This window comes from Sebastes fasciatus, chromosome 15 (genome assembly GCF_043250625.1).
Source record: "Sebastes fasciatus isolate fSebFas1 chromosome 15, fSebFas1.pri, whole genome shotgun sequence".
Taxonomy (NCBI): domain Eukaryota; kingdom Metazoa; phylum Chordata; class Actinopteri; order Perciformes; family Sebastidae; genus Sebastes; species Sebastes fasciatus.
Genome location: NC_133809.1, coordinates 17,028,599 through 17,053,857, shown reverse-complemented (window position 1 = coordinate 17,053,857; position 25,259 = coordinate 17,028,599). Strand labels below are relative to the sequence as shown.

The window sequence follows — 25,259 nt, the reverse complement described above, 5'->3', positions numbered from 1 at the left end:
GTGAGTGAAGAACAATAAAGCTAATTCACTGATTTTACAATCATGTACCATGTACAAGCCTCACATGTGCAGATCAGGTCCCAGAATCAAAAAAATACTGCATGAAACTGTTACTGATGATACTTTAGACAGTTGATCAGCAGTAAAGTGATGTTTTTTAAGAATGCATTATAGTTCAGTTAAAAAACGGCCTATAAGCGTAATTTAACAGGTTTTCTTTTGTATTAACAGTAAAGCACTGTTTTTAGCAATAACAGTTAATACTGTTGAAATCCTGCTGTAAATTAACAGCAAATGTTTACAGTGTATATATATATATATATATATATATATATATATATATAAAAATCCTTTAATCAGTACTTTAAGCAGCCATCAGCCTGCTGGTGATGTGGCTGCAGGGAGCACTGCTCTTGTGAAGGTTCATTCATGGTTTTCAGAGCATGGCAGACTCGAGTATCCTCACATTGTCCCCTAAAGAAATAGTTTTTCTGGGTGGTCCGACTCATTAATACACTCCGCACTTCTTGATTTACGGCTCACAGTTCAACTGCTGCTAATTAACGTGAAAACACGTTAAAAAAAAGAGAATGAAAAAAAGGAGGAGGAGGAAGAAGAGGAGGAGGAGGCCACTGAGTTTTCCTCCACAAAACTTGAGTCAGGATGAACCTGCTCTCCACATCAAGGTAGGACACCAGAAACTACTAAAACCTCACAGAACAGGGCCCAAAAAGTGTTATAGGCTTATAGCATGAAGCATTATAGCTCCTTTAACTGTGTGCTAATTTAATGTTAATGCTATAACTTTAGATCAGGTAATTGAACTATTATGTGTGCTGAAACAGGTGTTTGTGTATCATAAATGGATCCAGACAGTCTGTTTTTATTCCTGAAAAAAGGTGTTAAAATACTCATTATACCTAATAAACAGGGTTCAAGGACGTCATAGAAATTGTCTATCTAACGTTACATTAAAAAGGCTACTAGGTTTTGATTCGGTTTGCTTTATTGAGAAGGAAATAAGAGACAAAGTATGCTAATTCACTCTTTTAAAGGGGACATATTATGCTCGATTTCAGGTTCATACTTGTATTTTGTGTTTCTACTAGAACATGTTTAAATGCTTTAATGTTCAAAAAACACATTATTTTTTTCTCATCCTGTCTGTCTATATATATACCTGTATTTACCCTCTGTCTGAAACGCTCCATTTTAGTGCATTTAAACGGAATTGCATTGCTAGGAAACAGCTTGGGTCCATGTTTACATCCTGTCAGCTGATGTTATTCACATACACTGCAACTGGAAATAAACTGAGACACATTTAGTATGTTTACGTTTAAAACTGTGAAATGGTTTAAATATTGTAGATTTGTGACATCACAAATGGACAGAAATACTAACGCAGAGTTTCTGAATACGGGCTGTGTGTATTTCTCCATGGATTGAGTGTTTTGATACTTTCACAGTATTTATATATCACTTAAAGCTGCTTTATAATATAAAATACATGAAAATCAAAATTTTTTACAATAGGGGACCTTTAATAAAGCGACGTAGAACGGCTAACACAAATGTTGTCAGCCGTTAGCTAGCTAGCTAACGGTTTTTAAATCTAACTGACTTTTTAAAAAAATGTACCCGTTTTGTTTGGTTTAATATCATTCACACAGGGCCTGCATATAAATTGAATTAAATCTAATGTGTGCTGAAACAGGTGTGTTTGTGTATCATAAATGGATCCAGACAGTCTATTTTTATTCCTGAAAAAAAAGTGTTAAAATACTAATTATACCGAATAAACAGGGTTCAAGGACGTCATAGAAATTGTCTATCTAATGTTACATAAAAAGACTGGCGTGTTGTTGATTGAATGAGCCAGATTTATCCCAAGTTTATTACTCCTAAGCAATACAGTTTGATAGACTTAAAGTTACATTCAGCTGCCCTTTCGGTTTCATGTGTTTCAAGGTTGTAATGAAGCCTTTTGTGTAAAATTACATGAATTACTCAAAATAAATCACAGCCATTTGAGTAACTCTGAGGACAGGAATCTACTGAAATCACTCAAATCAGTTAATTAACTTTACACCAAAACCCTTAAAGAAAATCAGAGAGGAAATCATTAAATACTAGGGATGCACTGATACTGGATCAGATATCAGGCTGATACTGACTCCAATAGCTGGATCGGGTATCGGTGACATTTAGGCCGATTTATTCAATTAAATTTATGTTTATATACATTATATTTTGGAATTTTAATTCCTGTTTAAGTTTTGACCAGTTTGTTGCTGCATTAAAAAGGTTTACACTTACACTATTTAATTTTCAAGATATTTTACTAAGTTGCTGCCGTACGATTTATTATTTTAATAATAAAGAACAATTAAATATAGGTATATATATGTATTTATTGGTCACCTTTTTGTTTTACAAAGTTAGGAAAGCAATGTTTAAGTCAAGCCTGATGTTGCCTTACACATAAAAGAATGATCCCAGTCACTTCCACACAGTGAGGCGTACAGCTTATTAATTAAACACTGGTATCGGAACGGTACTCGGTATCAACCGATACACAACGTACAGGTATCGCTATCGGGATCGAGACTGAAAAAGTTGCATTGGTGCATCCCTATCAAATACTGCAAACTATTATATAAAAGGCATAATGCAAATTTATTTTAAATGTATAATGTTGACATTTAGGAGGAGAGCTGCAGTTAGGTTGTTATATTGCTCCTTATAGACTGCTGCTGACATGGCTGAACATTTATCTATCTGCACTGGCGACTATATTTTAGTATCTCAGTGTCTGTGGAAAGCGATTATTTTCTTTCTGTTTGCTTTCATCCCAGTATAATGGGCAACTCCCGTTGAGGTCGTGCACTGTTGCACGGTACCCTGTGACCTTGTCAAAAGCGATCACCGTGGTAACACACGGCTATAGCTTTCCTCTCATCTTAAGACATAATCTCTTTAATTGGTGTCAAAGTTGGGGTCCTTATGGTGAAAGTCCTGAAAAATACCCACGCAGACAGACACGCTCACTTGTTGACACTCAGGAAAAAAACAAATGAAGCAGGGTCTTGGCAATGCGGCGCTGAAACTTGTTAATCTATAGTGGGAGGTGGGGGTGTTAGTGCAGGCCCTCTAGCCACTCCAGTCTGACAGGACTTCGACTTAAGTCAGTCCCGTCTGACCTCTCAGACTGTTCAACCCTTCCTCTTTACACCTGCTCAGTCCCAATAACTCACACCGAGGTAGAACGACCGAAGATTTGCTTTAAATCTCACAGCTCTTACACCTTGAGAAAGAAATGCACCTCATTGTGTGAAATCTCAAATTAGGACTGGGCTGCAACTACTAATTTATTTTCATTATCGAACAGTTTTTTTCTTGATTGACTGAATAATCGTTTAGTCTATAAAAAATAGACAATAGAATAAAACCATTGTGGTTAATGTTGTAAATCTATATGAGCACATTTTAGTTATATTAGATTCACAGGATTTTTGTTATAATTATGAGTATTTGATTTATTTACTTCACTCAAATAGCCAAAGCAAGTTGATTAGGTACAAGCTAAAATATATGCAGTCTAATACAACATTCCTACCTTCTTGAAGGTTATAATCAGTTTTTGTTGAACTGTTTTAGAGGTGTTGATTCAGCTGTATTATCATTTTGGAGGATGTAGTTATTGCATTATATTGAGAGGTGTTTCTAATATTTAGTCTAACCTCACTAATTTAAATGCAGTGGGTGAAATATTAGAAACACCTCTCAGTATAACACAATAAAATTCAACAGCATCACAAACCGCAACCTCCAAAATGACCATAAAATTGAATCAACGGCTCTCTAATACAGTTTCACATTATAACATTCGTTCAGTTAATGCAGGACTGTTGTATTAGACTGCATAACTTTTAGCTTGTATCTAATAAACTGGCAACTGAGTGTTTATTTAAAATTGAATATACAGTGATAGAGGATTTTATCCACCTTTTTACCCTAGTTCAGATATTTGATAATCAGGACAGCAGTGAATAGCAGGGAAATGTTTAGCGCTGCCTGATGTGATCATGAAAGCATGCTCTCACAATCTATATGCTTCTATAAATGCTGTGAGATTCAGAAACATGAGCCAGGACCGTGAATGACTCTGACATTACACCTACAGATAAAGGTGGTGTTGTCTGTTGGGAAAGCCACAGATCACCCTCAAGGTCACATGAGCCGACCTTCGATCCAGGCCTTATAGACAGGAACTAGTAGACTTGAATATCAGAGGTATAGCAATAGCAGAGGTCCACCTTGTTTCTGACCTCTCGACAGACTCGCGCTTTCTCAAGGGGTCTCCTGGGGATGACTGTGAGAATGGGACACCGGCTTAAACCAATTAAATCACTGAATAGGTGTCAGGGAGGTAGACAGGAGACCATGTCAGATTCAAAGATGCATCCACCTCTGACATAAATCATATGGAACATAACAGAAATCGCCAAAGAAACGTGACATTAAAGTTCTCAAAGAAAGGTACTGATAGGCTATTTATAGAGTATATAAAATACGACATAGCGCAACCTTCTCAAACAACAATTAAACCAATTGGTCTCCAGCTCGGAGGTTGTTTAAATTTCCTCTTTTCCAGGCTTACACCAGAATGCTCCTCACCTTTGCCACAGGAGAGCAGTGAGGAGAAAAAAAGGGGAAAGCCAGATGAATGTGGAAAACACACATTAATAAAACTGGAAATTGGGGGGCTAAAAAGTGCAAATAATCACTGGATGTGAATGTGTCCATTGAAGCACTCTTTTTGGGTGCTCGCCCGATGCTCCCACTAATGGTCTGTTTCACTGAAGTAGCACCAGGAATGCTAACCTTCTCAGTGCTTCACAACTCAGGGCAAGCATGGCAGCACTCCCATTTGTGTATGTGTGTGTGCCTCACTGTCATTATCCTTTCTCAAGGGGGGAAAAAAACTCATTCTCGCCTACTCTCCCATCCTGTAATGAACAGGGTCTACATATTTATGTTTTTGCCAGAGAACACTTGAAACACAAGAGGGGTTAAAGTAAAGAGGGGAGGTCTTTGGACCATTTTCAATATTTCCCCCCTCTGCGCCCCATAGGGCAAGTGAGGGGTTGCTTCTTTACAATAATCAGGTGACCAGAGGAAAATAGTGTGGCCTTAACAAGCCCAAATTAAAAAAGAACATCATTTTCATTATGCAGTCAAACACAATTACAAGCAAATGTTTTCTCTGTGGAGCTGCCCCTGCTTTCAGGGTCTTTGTCCCCCGCTCCTTAGTGTGTGCAGAGAAAGGCCCCGGTGGTCAATGGGCAGCTGAGTGGCGTGTTCAGCGGAGGCCCACATCCTTAGCCCCCAGCGCAGAATGCGTTTTGTTAGAAGAGCAGCCATACATTCTGAGCAGATTTGTTGAATTAGAGAGCGCAGCGGGAGATGGGGAAGCGGGGGGTAAGTGATGGGGAGGACTTGTTGCTAGGTGACTGACATACAACTGCAGCATGCCAGTTTTCAGAGCCTGGCACTCCTTGTCTGTTTTCCTTTTTATTTTGTTTTCTTCCTTATCACCCCCCCACCTCCACCTCCACCTCCACCACCACCACCACCACCCCTCCCTGCTCCACCCCCATCAATTCACTTGTCTAGCTCTCCTCGTTGCTGAAGTGTAGATAATAAAATGAAGAGAAAACAGGGTGAATCATGGAGGATTCTACAGTACACCTCTATAGCGCCTACTAAGAACCTAGTCATCAGCTTTTCAACTGCGTCGATACTTAAAAATCTCACTGCTGCTAAGTGTTGTGGGAAAAGAAAAATGCTTTTATGGCAAAGTAAAGGTGGATTCCCTCTTTCTAATGCGCTAGTTAGTATAGAATCTGACATAAAGTGTTAGCCTCATGGAGACACTTTGCGCTATCAGCAAAAAAAAAAAAGTCTTTTCCTGGGGATGGTAAGTGACACACAAGGACAGGCAGGATTTCTCTGAACCCCCACCACCCTGCAGGCGTTGCTGCTTGGTAGATTTGCCATTCGAAATACTGATATTTTCAAATATAAGCCGAGATGTAGTATGTTTTGATATCCTCACCTCTTTATTCCAATCAAAATCCAGTCAATAGAGCTCACACGAGTGTTAGTTAGATTTTTCTGACCTACTCATTGAGTTTTCCTGAGCAAACACTCTCTCTTCATTCAATAAGTGTGTTGTCCGTCTGCTGACTGCCTGACTTAGCAGACCGACCACTTACCTTGTCAACCCCGTCACTGCATGTCAAGCATCTCAGCCCCGTGCAGCCCTTTCAGAGGGTCAACACAAGTTAAGAGTAAGGTGGAAATGGAGGAGAGGAGTTTGAAGGAGTCTAATTCCCCTAAATATTTATGCATGCTGTTTAGAGGTCGTGTGATATTTCTCTGCTCTGTATGACTAATGATTTAAGCTTCATAATCCCAAAGGTTGATTGAACAACAGGAAAACTGTCACAACTGCCACACCAGAAATACAACATTTTAGACTATGCAAAAATTACACATTCATACTGCATACAAAAAACAGCATGTTTTTTTTGCCCCAAACTGTATGTGATTATCATAAAGTGGGCATGTCTGTAAAGGGGAGACTCTTGGGTACCCATAGAACACATTTTCATCCACATATCTTGAAGTCCGAGGCCAAGGGACCTCTGACAATATCGCCATACCAGTTTTTCCTCGCCAATATTGTGCGTAACTTTAGCCTCCTTCGTGACAAGCTAGTATGACATGGCAACAACCTCCGAAAGATCAAATAACGGGCTGTCGGATTTTTAAGAGGTTCATTAAAAATCTATACAGTGTTTTGGAGAATCGATACAGTATCGCACAACATAATATCTCGATACTCATGTGTATCGATATTTTCTTACACCCCAAATGGGATCTGCATTTGTTATCACAGTGACTTTATTATCACTACTCTAAAGCACTACTCTGAGAGGGGACATACACTGAGAAGGCGTATATCTTTGCATGTAAATTATTGATAAAGAATCAAGTAAAAAAAATCAAGTAAAAATCACAGTATCACAAAACATCGCGATACTCTATTTTCGATATTCTCTTAAATCGCTAATGATAGGCGTGATGTTTAGTGTATATTTGATTGTCATGTATAGGTATACGTGTGCAGCCCTTCTGTCTTCGAGAGTGTGAGTAAATAAAAAGAAATGACTGCGCCTGCTGGTGCTGTCGATTGTGGAGAGGCATTACCCGCACACTTCCTCTCTCCATTTGTCTGGAAATGTATTACACTTCCGAATTAGACTTTTTTTTTTTTCCCCAGTCATCTTTGAACATCACGTATTCATTCCCTGCCAGCGAAGGGTGTAGAGATTCAGGGTCAGTGGGATTTTTGATTTCCCCCTCGGTGTCGCATTTATTTGAAGCTCTGTCTGAAGGTCAAAACCAAATACACACAAACGAAAAAGCCATTGTTGATCCGTTTCTCCACCTCGTGCCTCCCTATTCCTTTTCACCAAGAAAGCATCTTTCTTTCTTTGTGCTGCCGGGGCTTATGAGACTATCAGGGCACACCTGTGCCCTGAGGAAAATTCCCCTGCTCTCTCTAAAGCTGTATTATTCAGCACAAGGCCATGACAGTCAGTGTTTCTAAAAGCATTTGGAAGATTGCAAATGGTGATGCTAAAAACTGTCAGGAACCCACTAACGTACTGAAAGAAGATAGACACTGTATACAATAGCTTCCTTTTTTATATGTGTTAGACCGAACAAGATACAGACTTCACATTTGATAGTAAAATAACCCTTGATATAGCTTCCATAAGCTAAAGAAACAGAGCAGCTTGCGTTTTCCTGAGAAGATGATATATGTTGTTTTTAATATAATAAGTAATGAAGACACTTGGGTCATACTGCAGTCAATATACCAGTAATTTATCTGGATTTCAAAAGATTTAATGCCTTTTCATCTCTGTTTTGGTTAATTTATTCAAAAGAGGACCAGGCAAGTTTCATTAAATCATGTCACAGTTAAACGGTCAATTGGACATCTCTTTATTTCCTATTTTTTTAACATTAAGTGAGTACAGTCACATTCACTAAATTCAATTAATGTCAATATGGTTTTTATGAACAAAATTAGCATTATTTTGTCAGCAGTTAAATATGGATTTGTAATTAGACTAATATTAATATTAGTGAACATGTGAAATATTTGATAAAATATTTAATAAATTATACTTTAGACATCTGACATTGCCATTAATAAATTAATTAATTAAACATAAACCGGTATATTTTATATATTTTTTAAGTCCCTTGACTTTCTGTTTTGTTAACTTTTTTTATTTACAACAATGAACACACTTCCTTTGACTCAAACAGCAGTTGCTGTATTAGCTTAAACTTGATTTTTCACATTCATAACGGGTTACTCTAGTGTGTATGTGGTTTTTTTTAATTAATGCCCATAATGCAGTTTTTAATTGTGAGAAATGTATGTGGCTTTGGTCAGTTTGTGTCTGTCCACCTGTGTATGAACAGGTGTGTGTTTATGGCAAAGAAAGAGCAACAGTAATTGATTATCTCAGCTCAAACTAAAGCCTTTATGGACTTGTGTGTTTTAGCTGATTGGATTAGCAACCGCATCTCTTTGGCCAGGCTCCATACGACTTCCCAGCTAAGATAGCATTAACACCGTCTCAGCCTCCCTGCTGCTGTCAGTGTCGATGTGCTGCAGCGTGCCAGACTATTTGGCAGGAGTTTAATGAAACTGGATGCTGATGAGACCGCAAAAACAAACTTGTATCACATTCTTTAACAGTTTTTTGTTCTTCAACATGGATTTTTTTCTTGGAGCGACTGAAAGTGAAATGTTAATTGCACCAAACTCTGCTTGGGCTGGTTTCAACATCTGAATTAGCGCTTCCATATCTTCACCGCTGGCCTCACAGCCAGAACTTTTATTGATCATGTCCTCTTCTTTTCTGTGATATTATTATTTTTGCCTCTTTTGAAAAATCCACTGCTGACTTAAGGTGTCTTATAGCTTGCTCATTTACATTGACCCGAATCCCCAGCATGTCTGTTAAGTAGAATGATTTAATCTTCCCTGGCAGGAGCACCCAGAGCACCCCTCTGCTTACCCTCCAAACATGCATTTTTAATCAGTATATTAAGATGTCACATAACAGTCTGAGCTCATCACCAGCGCCGCTGGCCATATCTGATATGGATTCAGCTGTTTAGAGTAGTATTAGACCCTGGCTGCTGGCTATTAGAGAGTAATCCCTGAATGAAGATGTGTAAAATGTATTTTCCCTATACGAGAACCACACAAGAGTGACAATCCAGGTGCAAATCAAATGTAATCTTTGTGTCTTTTTTTAAAAGGTATCGCAGGAATTACTGTGCGGCACAGAGGAGCAGGGACCAGGGTGGAAATCATTTGACTCATCTTCTCAAGGTCCCTGAAGTCTCCACAGGGCCTTGTCCTTGTAGCACAAGACTGCTGAAGCCACGCGGTGCACTGAGAGGGCTGCGCACGGATACATATTTGAGTATGTGTGAGTGGCGAAAGCGAGATGACTCTCAGCCTGTCAGTTGTGTTTGGAGTCGTGGCATCAAGCGGGGACCTGTTCAGTGACACCGGGTAACTCAAGCAATGACATGAACACACACACACACACACACACACACATACTTTTTCTCTCTGCACTCCCATCAGCGTTCTCTCTGTGTATCACACACACACACACACACACACACACACACACACAGATAGCCCTGTCAGCTAACTCCTGTCAGAGGCATCACCCTCTAGGTACATTGGTGAGCTTTGTGCACACAGTGATCAGGCAGCTCGCCAGCTCTGCCTTCTCCTGCCTCTACCTAGACGACTCCCTTCATCCTAATGAGCTCTGTCAGAATGGCATTTGACATAAGCCATCAATAAAGCACAGCTGACAGACATTAAGAGTCCGGAAATCCAGGATATCCCTGGCTGCTGCCCCTCGTAGTGGAAACAACTCCCAAAGTCTGAGTTTGTGCTCCTCTGTTTGCAATCAGAAGATTGAATTTAGCGCCATAATAACGTGTTAACGCAAATTCGTTTTAACGCCACTAATATCTTTAACGCAACTTGCAATTTTTAGGTTGTAGTGGACTCAGTTTTAAAGCTAGAATGAAGATACTGGTATCATAGGAAACCAGAAAACCTAACGAATCCATTGGCCATTTTCAAAGGCGTCTCTTAACCTCTGACCTCAAAATATGTGAATGAAAATGGGTTCTATGAGTACCCACGAGTCTCCCCTTTACAGACATGCCCACTTTAGTAATAAGTCATAGTCAAGTCAGCACACTGACACACTGACAGCTGTTGTTGCCTGTTGGGCTTGAGTTTGCCATGTTATGATTTGAGCATATGTTTTTATGCTAAATGCAGTACCTGTGAGGGTTTCTGGACAATATTTGTCATTGTTTTGTGTTGTTAATTGATTTAAAAAGATAAATATATACATACATTTGCATCAATCAGCATATTTGTTTACTCGAATGTTGATAAGAGTATTAAATACTTGACAAATCTCCCTTTAGGGTACATTTTGAACAGATACAAAAATGTGCAGTTAATTTGCGGATAATTGCGATTAAATATTTTTAATTGATTGACAGCCCAACATTAAAGTTTTGATCTGATACGGGGCCAATGATATTTTTGACAATTTTTGACAAGTCATAAGTCTTAAAACACTTTGTCAAATATTAAATTTTGCCCAAATCTATAAGCAGTTTTCATTCTGACACAGTTGTTTTTTGCACATTTTAAAATAAGCTGCTTTAAATAAAGCACTGTATTTGCAGATAAGGATCATTGGTGGTATCCCTTTCATGTTAAACTGCATTTAATGGATAAAAAATGCATAAACTCGTTGATTAAAAGACAGCAACCTTAGCCAATGAAAACATGTATTTTCAATAGTCTCCGAGTGTAATTGTGCTGCATTGTACGTGGAGGCTCTTCTCAGAGCGAGCCTCGCTGTAGCTCACAGTTTGCTGCTCATCTGTGGTTTGCTTTGATAAAACACGAGGTCCAGGAAACAATTCTGTTTTACGGAAACTAATCAACTTAGAGGGGTCTTTTTGATATAGTCTTATATCTTATAGTATAGTAGAGTGTAATGCGGGGATGAGTGTGTCGTTTACTATAAAGTAATTCTGAGCTCAGAGTGAAGTCACTGCGCTACGCAGGGCTCAGTATGAAACATTTCCCCGAGCTAATGAACACAATTCAGGCTTCTGTATTTATTTTTTTCCCTCTCTGTCAATTTGCCTGAAAATGTATGGGTAGGTATTGGGAGGGAAAACATACAAATAAATACATTAAATAAATATAGCTTGCCATTTATGTACAGTACAAGAAAGAAGTGTTTTCTCTACTCGCATAAAACACATTAAATCGTACACATCCTAAGGAGAAAGGTCACCGTTGAAAAAGCGCAGACAAAAGAGCAAAGTCTGTTGCTAGAAGAGACATTTATTGACAGTCCTCTCTGTGTGTGTATGTGTGTGTGTGCGTGTGTGTGTGTGGTGACGAGGAGGAGCAGAGGCTCTTAGACAATGTGAAGTGGAGGTGAGGCCCAGGCAGCATGGCCGCGGCGTTGTGACCTGTGCCCTGGCTCACGCATCATGTAGCTCCCTGGCGCCAGAGGACCTTCTGACCGTGATGAGTTTTGACTCCTGTCACCTTTGGGTGTCGTCAAGATCCTCTGACATGGATTTTTTTATTTATATTTTTTCTTTTCCGCAGCCTAAAATGCTCTACGGGTGACCACTGTCCCCACCAGTGAAGAATAGAGAGGAGAGGAGGCTTTCTAGGCAGACTCAAGACACCAGGAAACAAAAAAAGGGTTGCAGAATAATCGGATAACTATTCATAGAGGCTTTTTCTTTACAATCTCCCCGTTACGCTGACAGTAATGGTGTTACAAACTCAGTCAGAAAAGATAGGTAAAGATAGGGCCTTTGAGATGTTATGTATTGCAGCCTGCTGTATTGTAAAGTGTGTTTGTTAGTGAATAAGATGGAAGAAGTAGAGACAGAGATAGTGTGTGGGTGGCTGCAGAGGAAGGTCTAAAGACCAAGCATTCAATCAACCCACCTGTTTTGACAGTTTGTCTGTACCTGTGTCAACAATTCACTGAAAAGGTTTTTTTTTTGTTACATTTCATCTCATACAGTACTCAGGTTTGACAACTGGACCATTGTGTTGGACATTAACAAAAAAACACATCCATTCACTATTGCACTCGACAGTTGCAGCTCAACGTGGCTGAAAACAAGGGAGTGATTGAAAAGAAAAGCACTCCACTGGATGCCAATTTCATGTATGTTTTGTAAGTGGAAAATCACTCACTGCTGCGTTCAATTTCAAGCATGTTGTATATGACTGCGCACGTGCACACGGTGGATTTACTGTTCATAATTACCAGGTTGGCATTTTAGCTCTTACAGTTTTTCTCGATTGTTTACACACATTTTCTGAAAGCATGCCTCATACTCTCAGAACTCTACACACAAATCAAAAAAACACACACACAATGGGCAAAACCCCTCAATTCTCCTGCAAAATTAAACTTTACATTCAAAACAATGTAATTTCTTCTCAAAATGGTATTTTGTTTTCAAATGAAACACACAAACCATCATATGAATAGACATTTATAAGAACCAGTTGAACACTGATGTGCTCAATGTAAAACACTATGATGAATGGAAAACACTTCTTCTCCATTCATCATGACTCAGGCCTTTTTTTTGTTCAGTGTTACACTTACTACAGACAGTACATACATAAGTGTGTTGTAAAATATTTTAGAATATTGTTTTTATACTCAGAATACACAAATACACGGTAACAAATATATTTTATTTTCCCCACAAAAACAATGTACACAGTGTACATCCCAACCAACACAAAGTTGCACATACAGTGGTCTACATACAAAACAACAGAAGAATTTACTGTATACAGTTACAGTAAAAAAAACAGTAAAAAAAACTATGCTGCATCCTCTTTTCTGTTTCGGTCTGGCCACAGCACCTCACCCACATCACAAGCAATGTTTGCCCTGGCCAAGCAGCGGGGGAAATATCGCTTAGCATGTCGAATCCAGCCATGAAAAGCATCAACTGATTGCTAATTGTTACACTGTGTGACAGGTGTTTGCCCATGTGATGAGTCAGTGTGCATAGTAGGGCAATTGACTTTAGAATTTTGAATGACAGTGTGTTCCTTGTGAAAATGAGATTTTCTTCATGAAAATTGTGCCAAATGCAGAGAATTGTGTGTAGTGTTCTGAAAAAAGTGTGTTTTAGAACTGCAATTTGAGTGTAAAGCAGGAATTGTGCTTGTAGTTTAGCAGAATTGGTTCAGGGGGTTGGTGCATGAGTTACATGTTGTGGTCATTGTGTGTCAAGTACCAATATTTGTGTGTAAACAATTGAGAAAAACTGTAATAGCGAAATGCTGCACACACAATCACTTTGTTGTGCAAGTGCTATAGGTGATGCATGCATTTGTTCATTTGCAATTTCTGCTCTCTTGCTCTGCCCTCTTACACAAACACTCACAAGCACACGTAATATATAGCCTGGCCGCGTGCAACGTGCACTCTCCCTAGTTTCATTTAGCTTAGAAATTGACTGCATTCAAGAGTGGAATGGATGTAATAATTGCATGCCCTCTATAACATGCGCCGTAAATGTGTTTTTCAAAAAAGAAAAAGAAAAGAAAGGGGTAGGTTTCAAGGTATTCTTAATGGCTTTCTTCCAAGGATTCCAGGTTCGCTCACACTGTATTGTTTGTTTGTGACAACTCAACATAGTTCTCTCACTTACGTTTGCACCCTGTGGTAAAGATGAAACATGGAAACCTTCGATACAGGATCTCACTTTTATGCTGCATGACAATGGCAGGATTCAATGATGTTACATTTACAAGCCAAGGATCGGATGGATTGATAAAGCTTGTTGGAATATGCAAGGGCACTGCAGAGATTTGCACAACAGAAAATATCTTTGGCCAAAGTGGAATGGCAATGTTCTGTTAGTAAAACGACTCTTTTCATAGCAGCATTTAGAACGGACTGTAAATAATCAGTGCTGATGTCAATCTCAGTTTTGGAAAGGGCATTATGGTATTTCATATTCACCATACTAGTGTGAATTGGCTTAGTGGATATAAGGTCAAATATCACGTGCACTGATTATAATAACCGTGGTGTGGGCTGTGTAGTAGTGAAACAAAAGCTTGGGGGAGGAGATATGTGTGTCAGGGCTGGCCATGTGTGTGTTTGTGTGTGCGCCCCCCGCACTGACTGCTGCAGTGTATTGGCTCTCCTCTATCCGTGTCAGCAGGGCTGTGTGACCGAAAGGCACTGGATTACGTACACTGGGGGCCAATGGGTCAGTGGATAAGAAGTCTTCTCTGTTACCGCAAATCCACAGATTAAACGCAGTGTCCAGAGCCAGTGCTGCCCCGAGGGCAAAGGGTCTGAAAACACAACTCCCAGAGAGAGAGCTTTGGCGTAACCCTCCTGTCACCGTGTAGCCACGAGGCAACGTCTTCTCTTTAAATCCCACAGCGTAAGCCCGGCCTTTAAATACATCCGGGTCATCCAGGGGTTATAGTGGTGTTTCTCTGACATGATATCTTAATTGGAAAGTTAATCCCGTGCTGGGACAGCTGACTCTAAGTTAAAACAGTCTGTCGTGCACAGAGAAGTCAACAAAGCTCTGAAGTCAGGCAGGCAGTGAACATACACTCAGTGATGTTTGCATCCTCCATCTTTGCTGAGCAGAAGTGCCTGTCCCGCCCCAGGCAACTAACACAGCATACATTAGCATTGTGTGGCACTGTTTTACATCACTGCCCGCCTTCTCTTTATGCTGTTTAAGTGCTTTAAACGGGCTCAGTGCCTACACAGACAGATCAGAGGGTATTTACAGTAACAGAGCATGTTCACACTAAGATGATATTACTTGTTTCAGGTTCAGATTTGCGTTTGCCAGTGGTGTTTAGAGTCCCTTTGGTGTGCAATGTGCATGGAAGAGGAGCAGTGATGGAGGGAGGAAGATAGTCTGTATATGATAGTGGCAGTATGGCTGTTGGTGACAGGCTCTTGTAGCGTCTCGTCTGCTCCAGTGATCCCAGGGAATCTGGGTCATTTCCAGCCTGTTCACATGTAACTATTCCCCACTCCTTCCCTCCCTCTGCCCAGGGCGAGCCACGGTCTAGCTACATGCTAATGATGACACAAAGTAAATGCACTCGTCTCTTATCATAAACGGGGAGGAAACTGAGCGGTGTTCTGCAGCAGCAGCAGCAGGGAGCACCACCATACCTCTGTGCCGTATCAATCCTCTCTTCACCTTGTAGTCCTCCTTGTGTTGCTGAGCTTTAGAAAGAAATGTGTATCAAGCTTTGTTTTCTTTGGCAATAATCTTCTCCAACTGGTCGATGCAGTGAAGGATCTTTATCAGTCGGCAAAACAACCTCAGAAGCTGCTGGTTGTGTCCATGAAGTACAGAGCCTTCAATACTCCTAGTATTACAGTTACTGTAGATTTGCCTACGTTCACATAGTGATAAACAGGGATCTGATGTTATTTTACTCTAATTTGAAAGCTAATTCATACTTAACATCCATTCTTTACCATGGAAACAGCAGTTGACCCTTATTAAAGGTTAATTTAGCTTTCAGTCCTACCACATGATCTTAAACAACAGATGCCTGTGATTATGGAATTGAATATTTACATTTTTCTAAACACTTTAAAGACTTCTTGTAGTTAATATTTTGCTTTTAAATGCATTAAGTAAGAAACCTTGAGCTCCTCATATCTATCACCTGCAGAGGGTTTGCAAAATAACTTGACATTAGACATAAATGCAATTCAGTGCAATGTCACTGCAATAAAAACTGGTATTTTTTGTTTTTGTTTTGACTCTGTCAACGAAGAGTTTAATTAAATGTCTAGTCATTTTTCAGATCACAGTTTGAGTCCTGCTGGCTTGGAGTCCATTGTCAAAGTGTTCCTGTTATTTTGTCCACCCTCTGTGCCTCACCACTCTGGTTTTGTTCACCTGATCTCCACACTCAGCCTTCAGGGATGTTTTTTTAGTATGGAAGATGTAGCTCCAACTATAAATGAGGGAATATTTTATTGTTATAAAAAAACAAAAACAGAGACAACAGCCATTTAAAACATCAACAGGTCTGATATAGAAACCTGTAAACGCATCAAAATCAGTTTTGTCTGACAGAGGACTGGCTGCATGGATGCCAGTGGGATCCATGAAACAAATAGTCTGGACACAAGAGGGAAAAAAACTGTTTGAATGAGATCCACTGTGCTGCGGTGCTGCATGTGCGGAGATATTGGTGTCAGGAGGCCTACACTATCTCCTGACACTGTGACATAGGCCTGCACGCTTTGGGTCATACAGTACACCATTTCGGCTTGAAGATGGCATGTCATATTTATAATTTCAGGTGAAATAATAAGGGGCATTAAATACAGAAATAGGAGCGAGCAATTAAAAAAACAATAAAAAAGTGGGCCTTTTAACCTCATAGATTAATATCAAAACAAGAATTCACAATGAGAAAAAAAATCCTCCTTTTTTCTCCCCTTCTATAAATGTTTTAACAGTGCCTATAAGCTAGACGTGTTGCTTACAGAGCATAGTCTACAATTGTTATTTCCAGCTCCTCCGTTTAAGAGATCCAAAACTCGCCTATATTTTATTGATGCGCGCTTCTTCCTAGAAAAAAAAAGAAAAAAAAAAGAAGTATTGCAGTCCTTGTAGATTTGGGTTGGGACGGTGCAGCCTGCAGGGATGAAATATTTACAGCCAGCTAAATATTTCAGAGCAGCACCTTGTCGGAGTTTACTTCCACTGCTGCATCTGCTGCAAATCTTATCCTTTATTTACCAATATTTGGTGTAATAATATGGCTGAATGAACACTGATATTAATCTGCTCATTGCTTATATAATGGCCAGCTCACTTTGCTATTATACATTTTCATAAAGATGAATTTGTTTTGTCAAAGCAGATTCATGAACATGAAGAGATGTTATGCACATTCTTCTCTTAGATTATTAAGATTTTTTTTATTTATTTATTTTTTTAATAAATGATGCTCTGTGCAGTAAAAGCAGCGAGAGAATGAACAGCTTCCTCTACAGAAGGCATTTCATAACCCGCATCAAGAGTCTATAATTCATGCAAAAAGAGCCCGAAGGGGATTCAGCTCGTGCGCATGCGTGTGTGCGCGTGCATGCATGGGAGAGAGAGAGTGTGTGTGTGTGTGTGTGTGTGTGTGTGTGTGTGTGTGTATGTGTGTATGTGTGTGTGTGTGTGTGTGTGTGTCTGTGAAAATAATATCGGTCTTTTCCGTCAGAATGAACTTTCCTACTGTATCCAGCCATGAAATAATGTGACCCGACACTTCAAACCATCTGCGCTATCTATCCGCCCTCTTATTTACTAAATCAGCCTGCGCACAAAACGGAGTGTGTCTGATACTAAAGCCGAGTAGCCTGGCAGGGCCATGATAATCCCATATAAACAAATATCACGTTTATTCCCTGCTATGTGCAGCAGCAGCCTTCATGCTGCACGCTGCTGCACTGTACATAAATGAGCTGCAGGGATCTCCATCACACACACACACACACATACACTATATAACAGCAATCAATTAGCCTGTGTTTTCAAAAAAGAGCATGTATTCATTCCCCCACATAAAAGAGCATCATAACTTAGGCTAAATATGATTTATAATAAATTAGCACTTTTGTGAGGTTGAAAAAATGCTCCACTAAATCTGGTCAAGGTTGCAAAACTGCAGTTGGCTGCAAATTCGCAGTCCTGTTGAAATAAAGCCCAAATTGACCCCTTTTTTTTTTTTTTTTAATGATTTCTATAATTCAGCATCGATATAAGCCTTAAGGATATATATGAAACATAATGAACTGTATTTTAAAATGAAGATTTAATATGAAGATTTAGCCACGTGGGTTTAAGATATAGGAATATTATTATAGGAGATAAAAACTTTAAAATAGGGCTGTGTATTGGCAAGAATCAGGCGATACGATACTTATCATGATACAGGCGTTACGATTCAATATATTGCGATACTGTAAGTAAGGCGATATATTGCGATTTAATTTATTTTATTTTATTATTTAAATCAAATTTTAGGAAATTTGTCAAAGTATAAAGAACACACCACCATATGCTTAAAATCTGAGTAAAAAAAACTTTATTTTTTATGCAATCAGAACAGTGGGATCCGCATTTATCACAGTTATCCTGTAACATCCAACATCATACACTGAGAGGGTGCATCTCTTTGCAAATGAAATAAAGCATTAACTGAGATAATCTTTGCATGCAAACTATGAATTAAAAATCGATAGTGTTTTTGAGAATCGACACAAAATATAATATCGCGATATTCGATTGAATATATTTTCTTACACCACAATTTAATAGGCCATAATAACAGAGTATATATAATTCTCTCAGCTGTGTAAAGTATGATATTGTCTAACATTTTAATGTGAGTTTTGGGGCTGGGCAGCTCTATAGTCAGCTATAGATGTGTCTTTTTGCTGTGTGAAGCACAGTCAAGAGCTCTAAAGGGAGAACTGAGCTGAGCGTGTTTTGCTGCTTTGGCACTTGACTATAAAGACTGAAGAGTCTTTCCTTTAACACAAAGGCAGAGGGGTGTTTTTGCAAAAGCACGACGGGGGCAGCTAAACGTTTGAAGCAAAACGCGAAGAAGCAAAAAAAAAAGGTCAAAATGTTTATATTATTTTTTTTTTTGAGAAGAAGGGAGGTGCTGAGATCTCTCCTCCTTTAACAGCCTGATTGGATGAACTTGACAGTGATTGACGTTGCATCCATGGCAACGGAGCAGCCAATCTGCCAAGTCCAATAGGAAATCATCAGAGGGGGCTTGACTGTCTTTTTTCTAACCCCCTCTTAAAAAATACAGCTCCGGCTTTAATATCTTTCGTACTTTCAATCTTGCAGCCCTACCTTGAAAAAACACATTTTCCTCGCACCTCCAGAGCCCCCCTTCATCACTGCTAAGTTTGCCCAGCATTAGGATGCGGTAGCCGGCGTTCCATCGTTCCATCCTCCGCTGCTGACGCGTCTGGTGGGTGTCCGCGTTTTATCACCGCTGCTCTCAGACGATAACTTTGAGGATTTGCTTGTTTTTTGGGTGTCTATCGGCGCACAGGAGAAGCAGAGAGATAGAGAGAGAGAGAGAGAGGAGGAGGAGAGGGAAACACACACAGGAGAAGCCTCCATGTTTCAGCTGCCCATCTTGAATTTCAGCCCCCAGCAGGTCGCCGGGGTCTGCGAGACTCTGGAGGAGAGCGGCGACGTGGAGCGCCTCGGCCGCTTCCTCTGGTCGCTGCCGGTGGCTCCGGCGGCCTGCGAGGTCCTCAACAAGAACGAGTCGGTGCTGAGGGCCCGGGCCGTCGTCGCCTTCCACACGGGCAACTTCCGTGAACTCTACCACATCCTGGAGAACCACAAGTTCACCAAGGAGTCGCACACGAAGCTGCAGGCGCTGTGGCTGGAGGCGCACTACCAGGAGGCGGAGAAGCTGAGAGGACGCCCGCTGGGGCCGGTGGACAAATACCGGGTGAGGAAGAAGTTCCCACTGCCCAGAACCATATGGGATGGAGAACAGAAGACCCACTGCTTCAAGGAGAGGACCAGGCACTTGTTGAGAGAATGGTATTTGCAGGATCCCTACCCGAACCCCAGTAAAAAGAGGGAGCTTGCACAGGCGACAGGACTTACACCCACACAAGTAGGAAACTGGTTCAAAAACCGCAGACAAAGAGACAGAGCAGCGGCTGCGAAGAACAGGTGAGCTATACTATACATGCATTCTCTTCAGAATCAGAATCAGAATCAGAATCAGAATCAGAATGGTGTTTATTGCCAGGTGTATGAGGTATACACTAGGAATTTTTGCTTTGGTTTTGTTGGTGCAAGTTATTAACCGTATAATAACAAAAGAAAAACGTTAGAATATAATAAGAATACAAAAATTGAATTTCTACCAATATACAATATACAAAATAAGCTAATCAGAATCGTGTTTATTGCCAGGTGTAAGAGGTACACACTAGAAATTTGCATTGGTTTTGTTGGTGCAAGTTATTAACGGGATAATAAGAAAGTAATAGATAAAAACGTTAGAATTAAATAAGAATAAAACAATTTTATTTCTACCAATATACAATATACAAAATAAGCTGTAAACAAAAAATAAACATGATATAAACAGATTGTGCAAACAATCAGTTATCAGAGGGAGAGAGAGGGATACAGTTTGGGGGGTGGTATTCTGTTAGTAGTATTTGGACATAAATATAAACACCCTGCATCCTGACTCCATGTATGCATCATAGTGTTTCAGTTTTTATTGCTAAACAGGCCGTAATACGCTGATTGGAGCCATAATTTCTCTGGATATTCAGAATCATCCTAATCCTAAAATCAGGGGGCTTTTTCTTTTGTAATAAATACTGCTCGCAGTGTCTGTAATGACATTATATTTTAAGGGGATTGAAATGCCAACTAGCAGTGGTGACAATAAAAAAAAAATACTATGTCCTATACAGTTAGTTATTATAGATTTTTGGGGGAACAAATCTCTGGATAAATGTTTTACTTTTAATTGTTATGAATAAGAATAACACGATACTGGATATCAACATTTAGGCTATTATTTGATTGTTAGTACACCCATTAAAACCAATGCATATTTATTATATACAATGATAATAATCAAATATCTTTAAATGTAGTTTATTATATAATATGGGGTAATTTCTCATTACAATCTTTTGAAAGGCCTATTGCAGTCGAGGTCACACTGCTGTAGCTTATTGCTCATGTTAATGCAGCTAAAACAGACCATCATTTTCCAGTATATATTGAATATAATCTGCACATTAATTAGTGACATCTTCGTGAAATGATTTGTAATTATCCTATTGGTTTAGCCTGTTATATTATAGCTTAAATAACAGATATTGTGGTGGTAGGCTATACTTGCACAACAATATAACAGTGCTATTTGTTTTTACAAGAGATATTTTCAACCATGCACACTGCAAAAGAAATGCCAGTTTTACGTAATTAAATGTTATATTGTGTTTTTTATAAAAGTGAAAAATAAGCTAATGGGTTGAAACTACCATTTATTTCAATATAGTTGTTTCAGGATGTTTTAAACGCCAAAATAAATAATAATAAATAAATGAAACGGTACCATTTGTTTCACTATAGTGGAGTTTTTTAAACGCTAAAATAAATAAGTAAATAATGAAATTAAAAAAATACAGCAGAAAAATACATAGGCCTATATAAAATAAAATAACCCTCAGTTATAGAAGATTATCTGAAGAAGCTGCATGTCTAGATGTTTTTTCTCATTATTTCTTCCTAATTGTTTCACACACAAACATTTTTTGGGATTTTTCTTTTTTTTAATTTAACCTTTATTTAACCAGGTAGTACTCATTGAGATTAAGAATCTCTTTTGCAAGAGAGACCTGGCCAAGACAGCAGCATTTAAACATACATTAAAGTTTCAGACGCCACAACATAAAACAAATGCAAAATCAATACATACATAGCATAATAATCATACAAAACACATTAAAATCAAGTGTTTTGAAGCCAACGTTAAATTGAAAATATTCAGAAATTTACTGCAAAGCATAATGTCTCTGCACTGTAAACAATTGCTGTTAATTTTCAGCAGAACTTCAACAGTATTAACCGGTTATTGCTAAAAACAGTGCTTTACTGTAAATACAAAAGAAAACCTGTTAAATTACGCTCATACGCCGTTTTTTAACTGAACTATAATGCATTCTTAAAAAACAGCACTTTACTGCTGATCAACTGTCTAAAGTATCATCAGTAACAGTTTCATGCAGTATGTTTTTAATTCTGGGACCTGATCTGCACATGTGAGGCTTGTACATTGTACATGATTGTAAAATCAGTGAATTAGCTTTATTGTTCTTCACTCACATGTTGTTATGGTTTGCATTCTGTGCTTGTAGCCAGCTATAGACAGACATTTTGGGAAAAGTGTCAACAAGTCTATTATAGCCTTTTTCCTAACAAAGTGCCTTTAATTGTATTTAGTGTGACTATTCCTATGTCTGTAACCTGCTAAGTCTATTCATCTAGGCACAAAATAATGTTTATTAAAATGTATGTAAAAAATACAACCTAAATAGTGCATTAAAACAAATCAGTAAGATAATGTAAATGAAAGGTATAAAAAAACTGCTATATAATGTATCTTTAAACAGTAAATTAACTGTAAAATACTGTGAAATTAATAAAAAAATAAACCAGTTCAAACTTTTTTTTTCATTAACAGTATAAAGCTGTAAAGCGGCAGTATAATAATGTTAATTTTACAGTAACATAAAGGCAACCCTGCTGCCAGTTCTTTACAGTTACTTTACTGGGAAATTCTTAACAGTGTAGCATAATATCATACAAAACACATTAAAATCAAGTGTTTGAAGCCAACGTTAAAGTGAAAATATTCAGAAATTTACTGCAAAGCGTAATGTCTCTGCACAGTATAAACATGTTGAAGAAGCTGCATGTCTAGATTATTTTTCTCATTATTTCTTCTGAATTGTTTTCACACACAAAAAAACAATAATTTACTGTAAAGCATAATGTCTCTGCACAGTATAAAACAATAATTTACTGCAAAGCATAATGTCTCTGCACAGTATAAACATGTTGAAGAAGCTGCATATATTTTAATACTGACATTGTTTTCAACCCAGAAGAGAATAATTTCAGTTAGGAAGGATGCTGCAGATGTATTATAAAAAAAACAAAAAAACAACAATATTAGTTAGTAGCCTTGCCAAAACAAACAAAACAATAGAGTAGCTTTACACCACCAGAGTAAAAATACTGTATTGTGGAGAAATGTGAACATTTAATTTAAGGAGGGAAAACTGCTATAAATCGAGCACATAAACAAATTTAAAATAACAAAACAGATAATTTAATAATATGTGTGCATTAATGCTACACAAATTCATCAAAATACTAATTTAACCATAATAAATCTGTCATGCATTTGCACCATGCATGGCCTATATTTTTATATAGATATACATTTGATATAGATTATTTTTCTCATTATTTCTTCTGAATTGTTTTCATACACAAAAAAACAATAATGTACTGTGAAGCATAATGTCTCTGCTCAGTATAAACATGTTGAAGAAGCTGCATGTCTAGATTATTTTTGAATTGTTTTCACACACAAAAAAACAATTTACTGCAAAGCATAATGTCTCTGCACAGTATAAACATGTTGAAGAAGCTGCATGTCTAGATTATTTTTCTCATTATTTCTTCTGAATTGTTTTCACACAAACAAAAAACAATAATTTACTGCAAAGCATAATGTCTCTGCACAGTATAAAACAATAATTTACTGTAAAGCATATTGTCTCTGCACAGTATAAACATGTTGAAGAAGCTGCATGTCTAGATTATTTTTTCATTATTTCTTCTGAATTGTTTTCACACACAAAAAAACAATAATTTACTGTAAAGCATAATGTCTGTGCACAGTATAAAGGTGTTTTATGTCCTCCATGCACCAGGCTCCAGCAGCAGGTCCTGTCCGGCGGCTCGGTTCGCTCCCTGGCGGACGAGGACGGCACCGTGGACCGCCTGGGCAACTCGTCCAGCCCGGAGGCCAGTCTGTCCAGCAAAGCAGCCGCTTCAGCCATCTCCATCTCCATCACCTCCAGCGACAGTGAATGTGACATCTGATGGTGCAGATCGACGGTGTTGATGAATTAAAAAGCAGGATACGAGTGAAAGACAATCCAATAAAACAAGTCATAGTGCCTGCGTTGAGTTATAAAACACATAAACACACACACTGATATCTGCCAAAACATGAGGGGATCTGTGATCTACATTTTTTTATTTTTTGCGTTTTACCCACGTGTGGATAACTGAACTTAATACTGGACGAAACATATTTGAAGGACTAATAAAACCAACGCCCCCGAGATGAAAAAGAAAAAACACACACAAAAAAAGAAAAGGAATGAAGGCATCTGAGCGCCTATAACCTGCTGTTCTCTTGTGGGTATTTCATGTTGAAAAAAAGAACTGTGATATTTTTACTTTACTTTAAAAAGTTTTATAAATAATGTTTATTTGCCTATTTAAAAAAAAAAAGAAAAAAAAAAAAAAGATCTGCTCTTGTCTCTTCGAATTTCATATTCATTTTGCTTGGTGTTTTTTTTAATACTTATACCTTGTACACAGGTGAACCTGTTGAGCATGCGCGCTTTAGTGGAAAATGTGTTTCAGTAAAAGAAGAAAAAAAAAAGTAAAGATAACTTAATAAAATAATTGTTGATCAAGAGAGTATATTTTTTATTGCTGTGTGGGAAAAAAAAACAAGGTTTGTTAAATCTTAATATTGTTATATAAAATGGATCTTTTCGTGACTATAATAACGCCACAGTGCTATATTATTATATTCCCTGACACGTTTTAGAGCGAGGCCTAATTGGCCAAACATGCTTTGCGTCGAGTAATGCAGGGTGACAGCGAGAGGTCACCGAGAGGCCGACTCACTAACCCGGATGATCTGCAGAGAGATCAAAACACTGCAGATTGTGGAAATGTTCTTTATATATATATATATATATATGTTCTGCCCATGGACACACAATGTAGAAACAAGCTCCTTAAATCTTTGCAAGTGTCTATTTTCCCAAGCTTTAATTTGGTAGAAAGGCCATGCATGCTGCAAATGCATATTGCAAATGCATGGTGCAAATGCATGACAGATTTATTATGGCTAAATTAGTATAGTATTTTTAATGAATTTGTGTTGCATTAATGCACACATATTATTCAATTATCTGTTTTTTTATTTCAAATTTGTTTTTTGTGCTCAATTTATAGCAGTTTCCCCTCCTTTAAATGAAATGTTCACATTTCATCACAATACAGTATTTTTACTCTAGTGGTGTGAAGCTATTGTTTTGTTTTTGGGCAAGGCTACAAACTAATAATGTTTTTTTTTTGTTTTTTTCTTT

General features: G+C 38.4%; 1 protein-coding gene and 1 long non-coding RNA gene across 2 annotated transcripts; both read left to right on the top strand.

Annotated features, from left to right (window-relative positions):
- Positions 1–537: 537 nt before the first annotated feature.
- LOC141783719 (uncharacterized) lies at positions 538–12,519 on the top strand. The gene is made up of 3 exons (XR_012597337.1): positions 538–686; positions 9,421–9,679; positions 11,840–12,519. It is a non-coding gene; the product is annotated as an uncharacterized LOC141783719 (long non-coding RNA).
- Positions 12,520–19,409: 6,890 nt separating this feature from the next.
- On the top strand, positions 19,410–24,530 carry LOC141783718 (homeobox protein SIX6). Its single transcript, XM_074661166.1, has 2 exons — positions 19,410–19,995; positions 23,799–24,530. Exons 1-2 carry the CDS (start codon positions 19,424–19,426, stop codon positions 23,968–23,970), a joined length of 744 nt encoding a protein of 247 aa, XP_074517267.1. The 5' UTR covers positions 19,410–19,423; the 3' UTR covers positions 23,971–24,530.
- The last annotated feature ends 729 nt before the right edge of the window (positions 24,531–25,259 follow it).

Coding starts and splice junctions, on each gene's coding strand:
- LOC141783718 (XM_074661166.1), top strand. CDS start 19,424: ATGTTTCAGCTGCCCATCTTGAATTTCAGCCCCCAGCAGGTCGCCGGG. Junction 19,996..23,798: donor GCAGCGGCTGCGAAGAACAG/GTGAGCTATACT, acceptor TCCATGCACCAG/GCTCCAGCAGCAGGTCCTGT.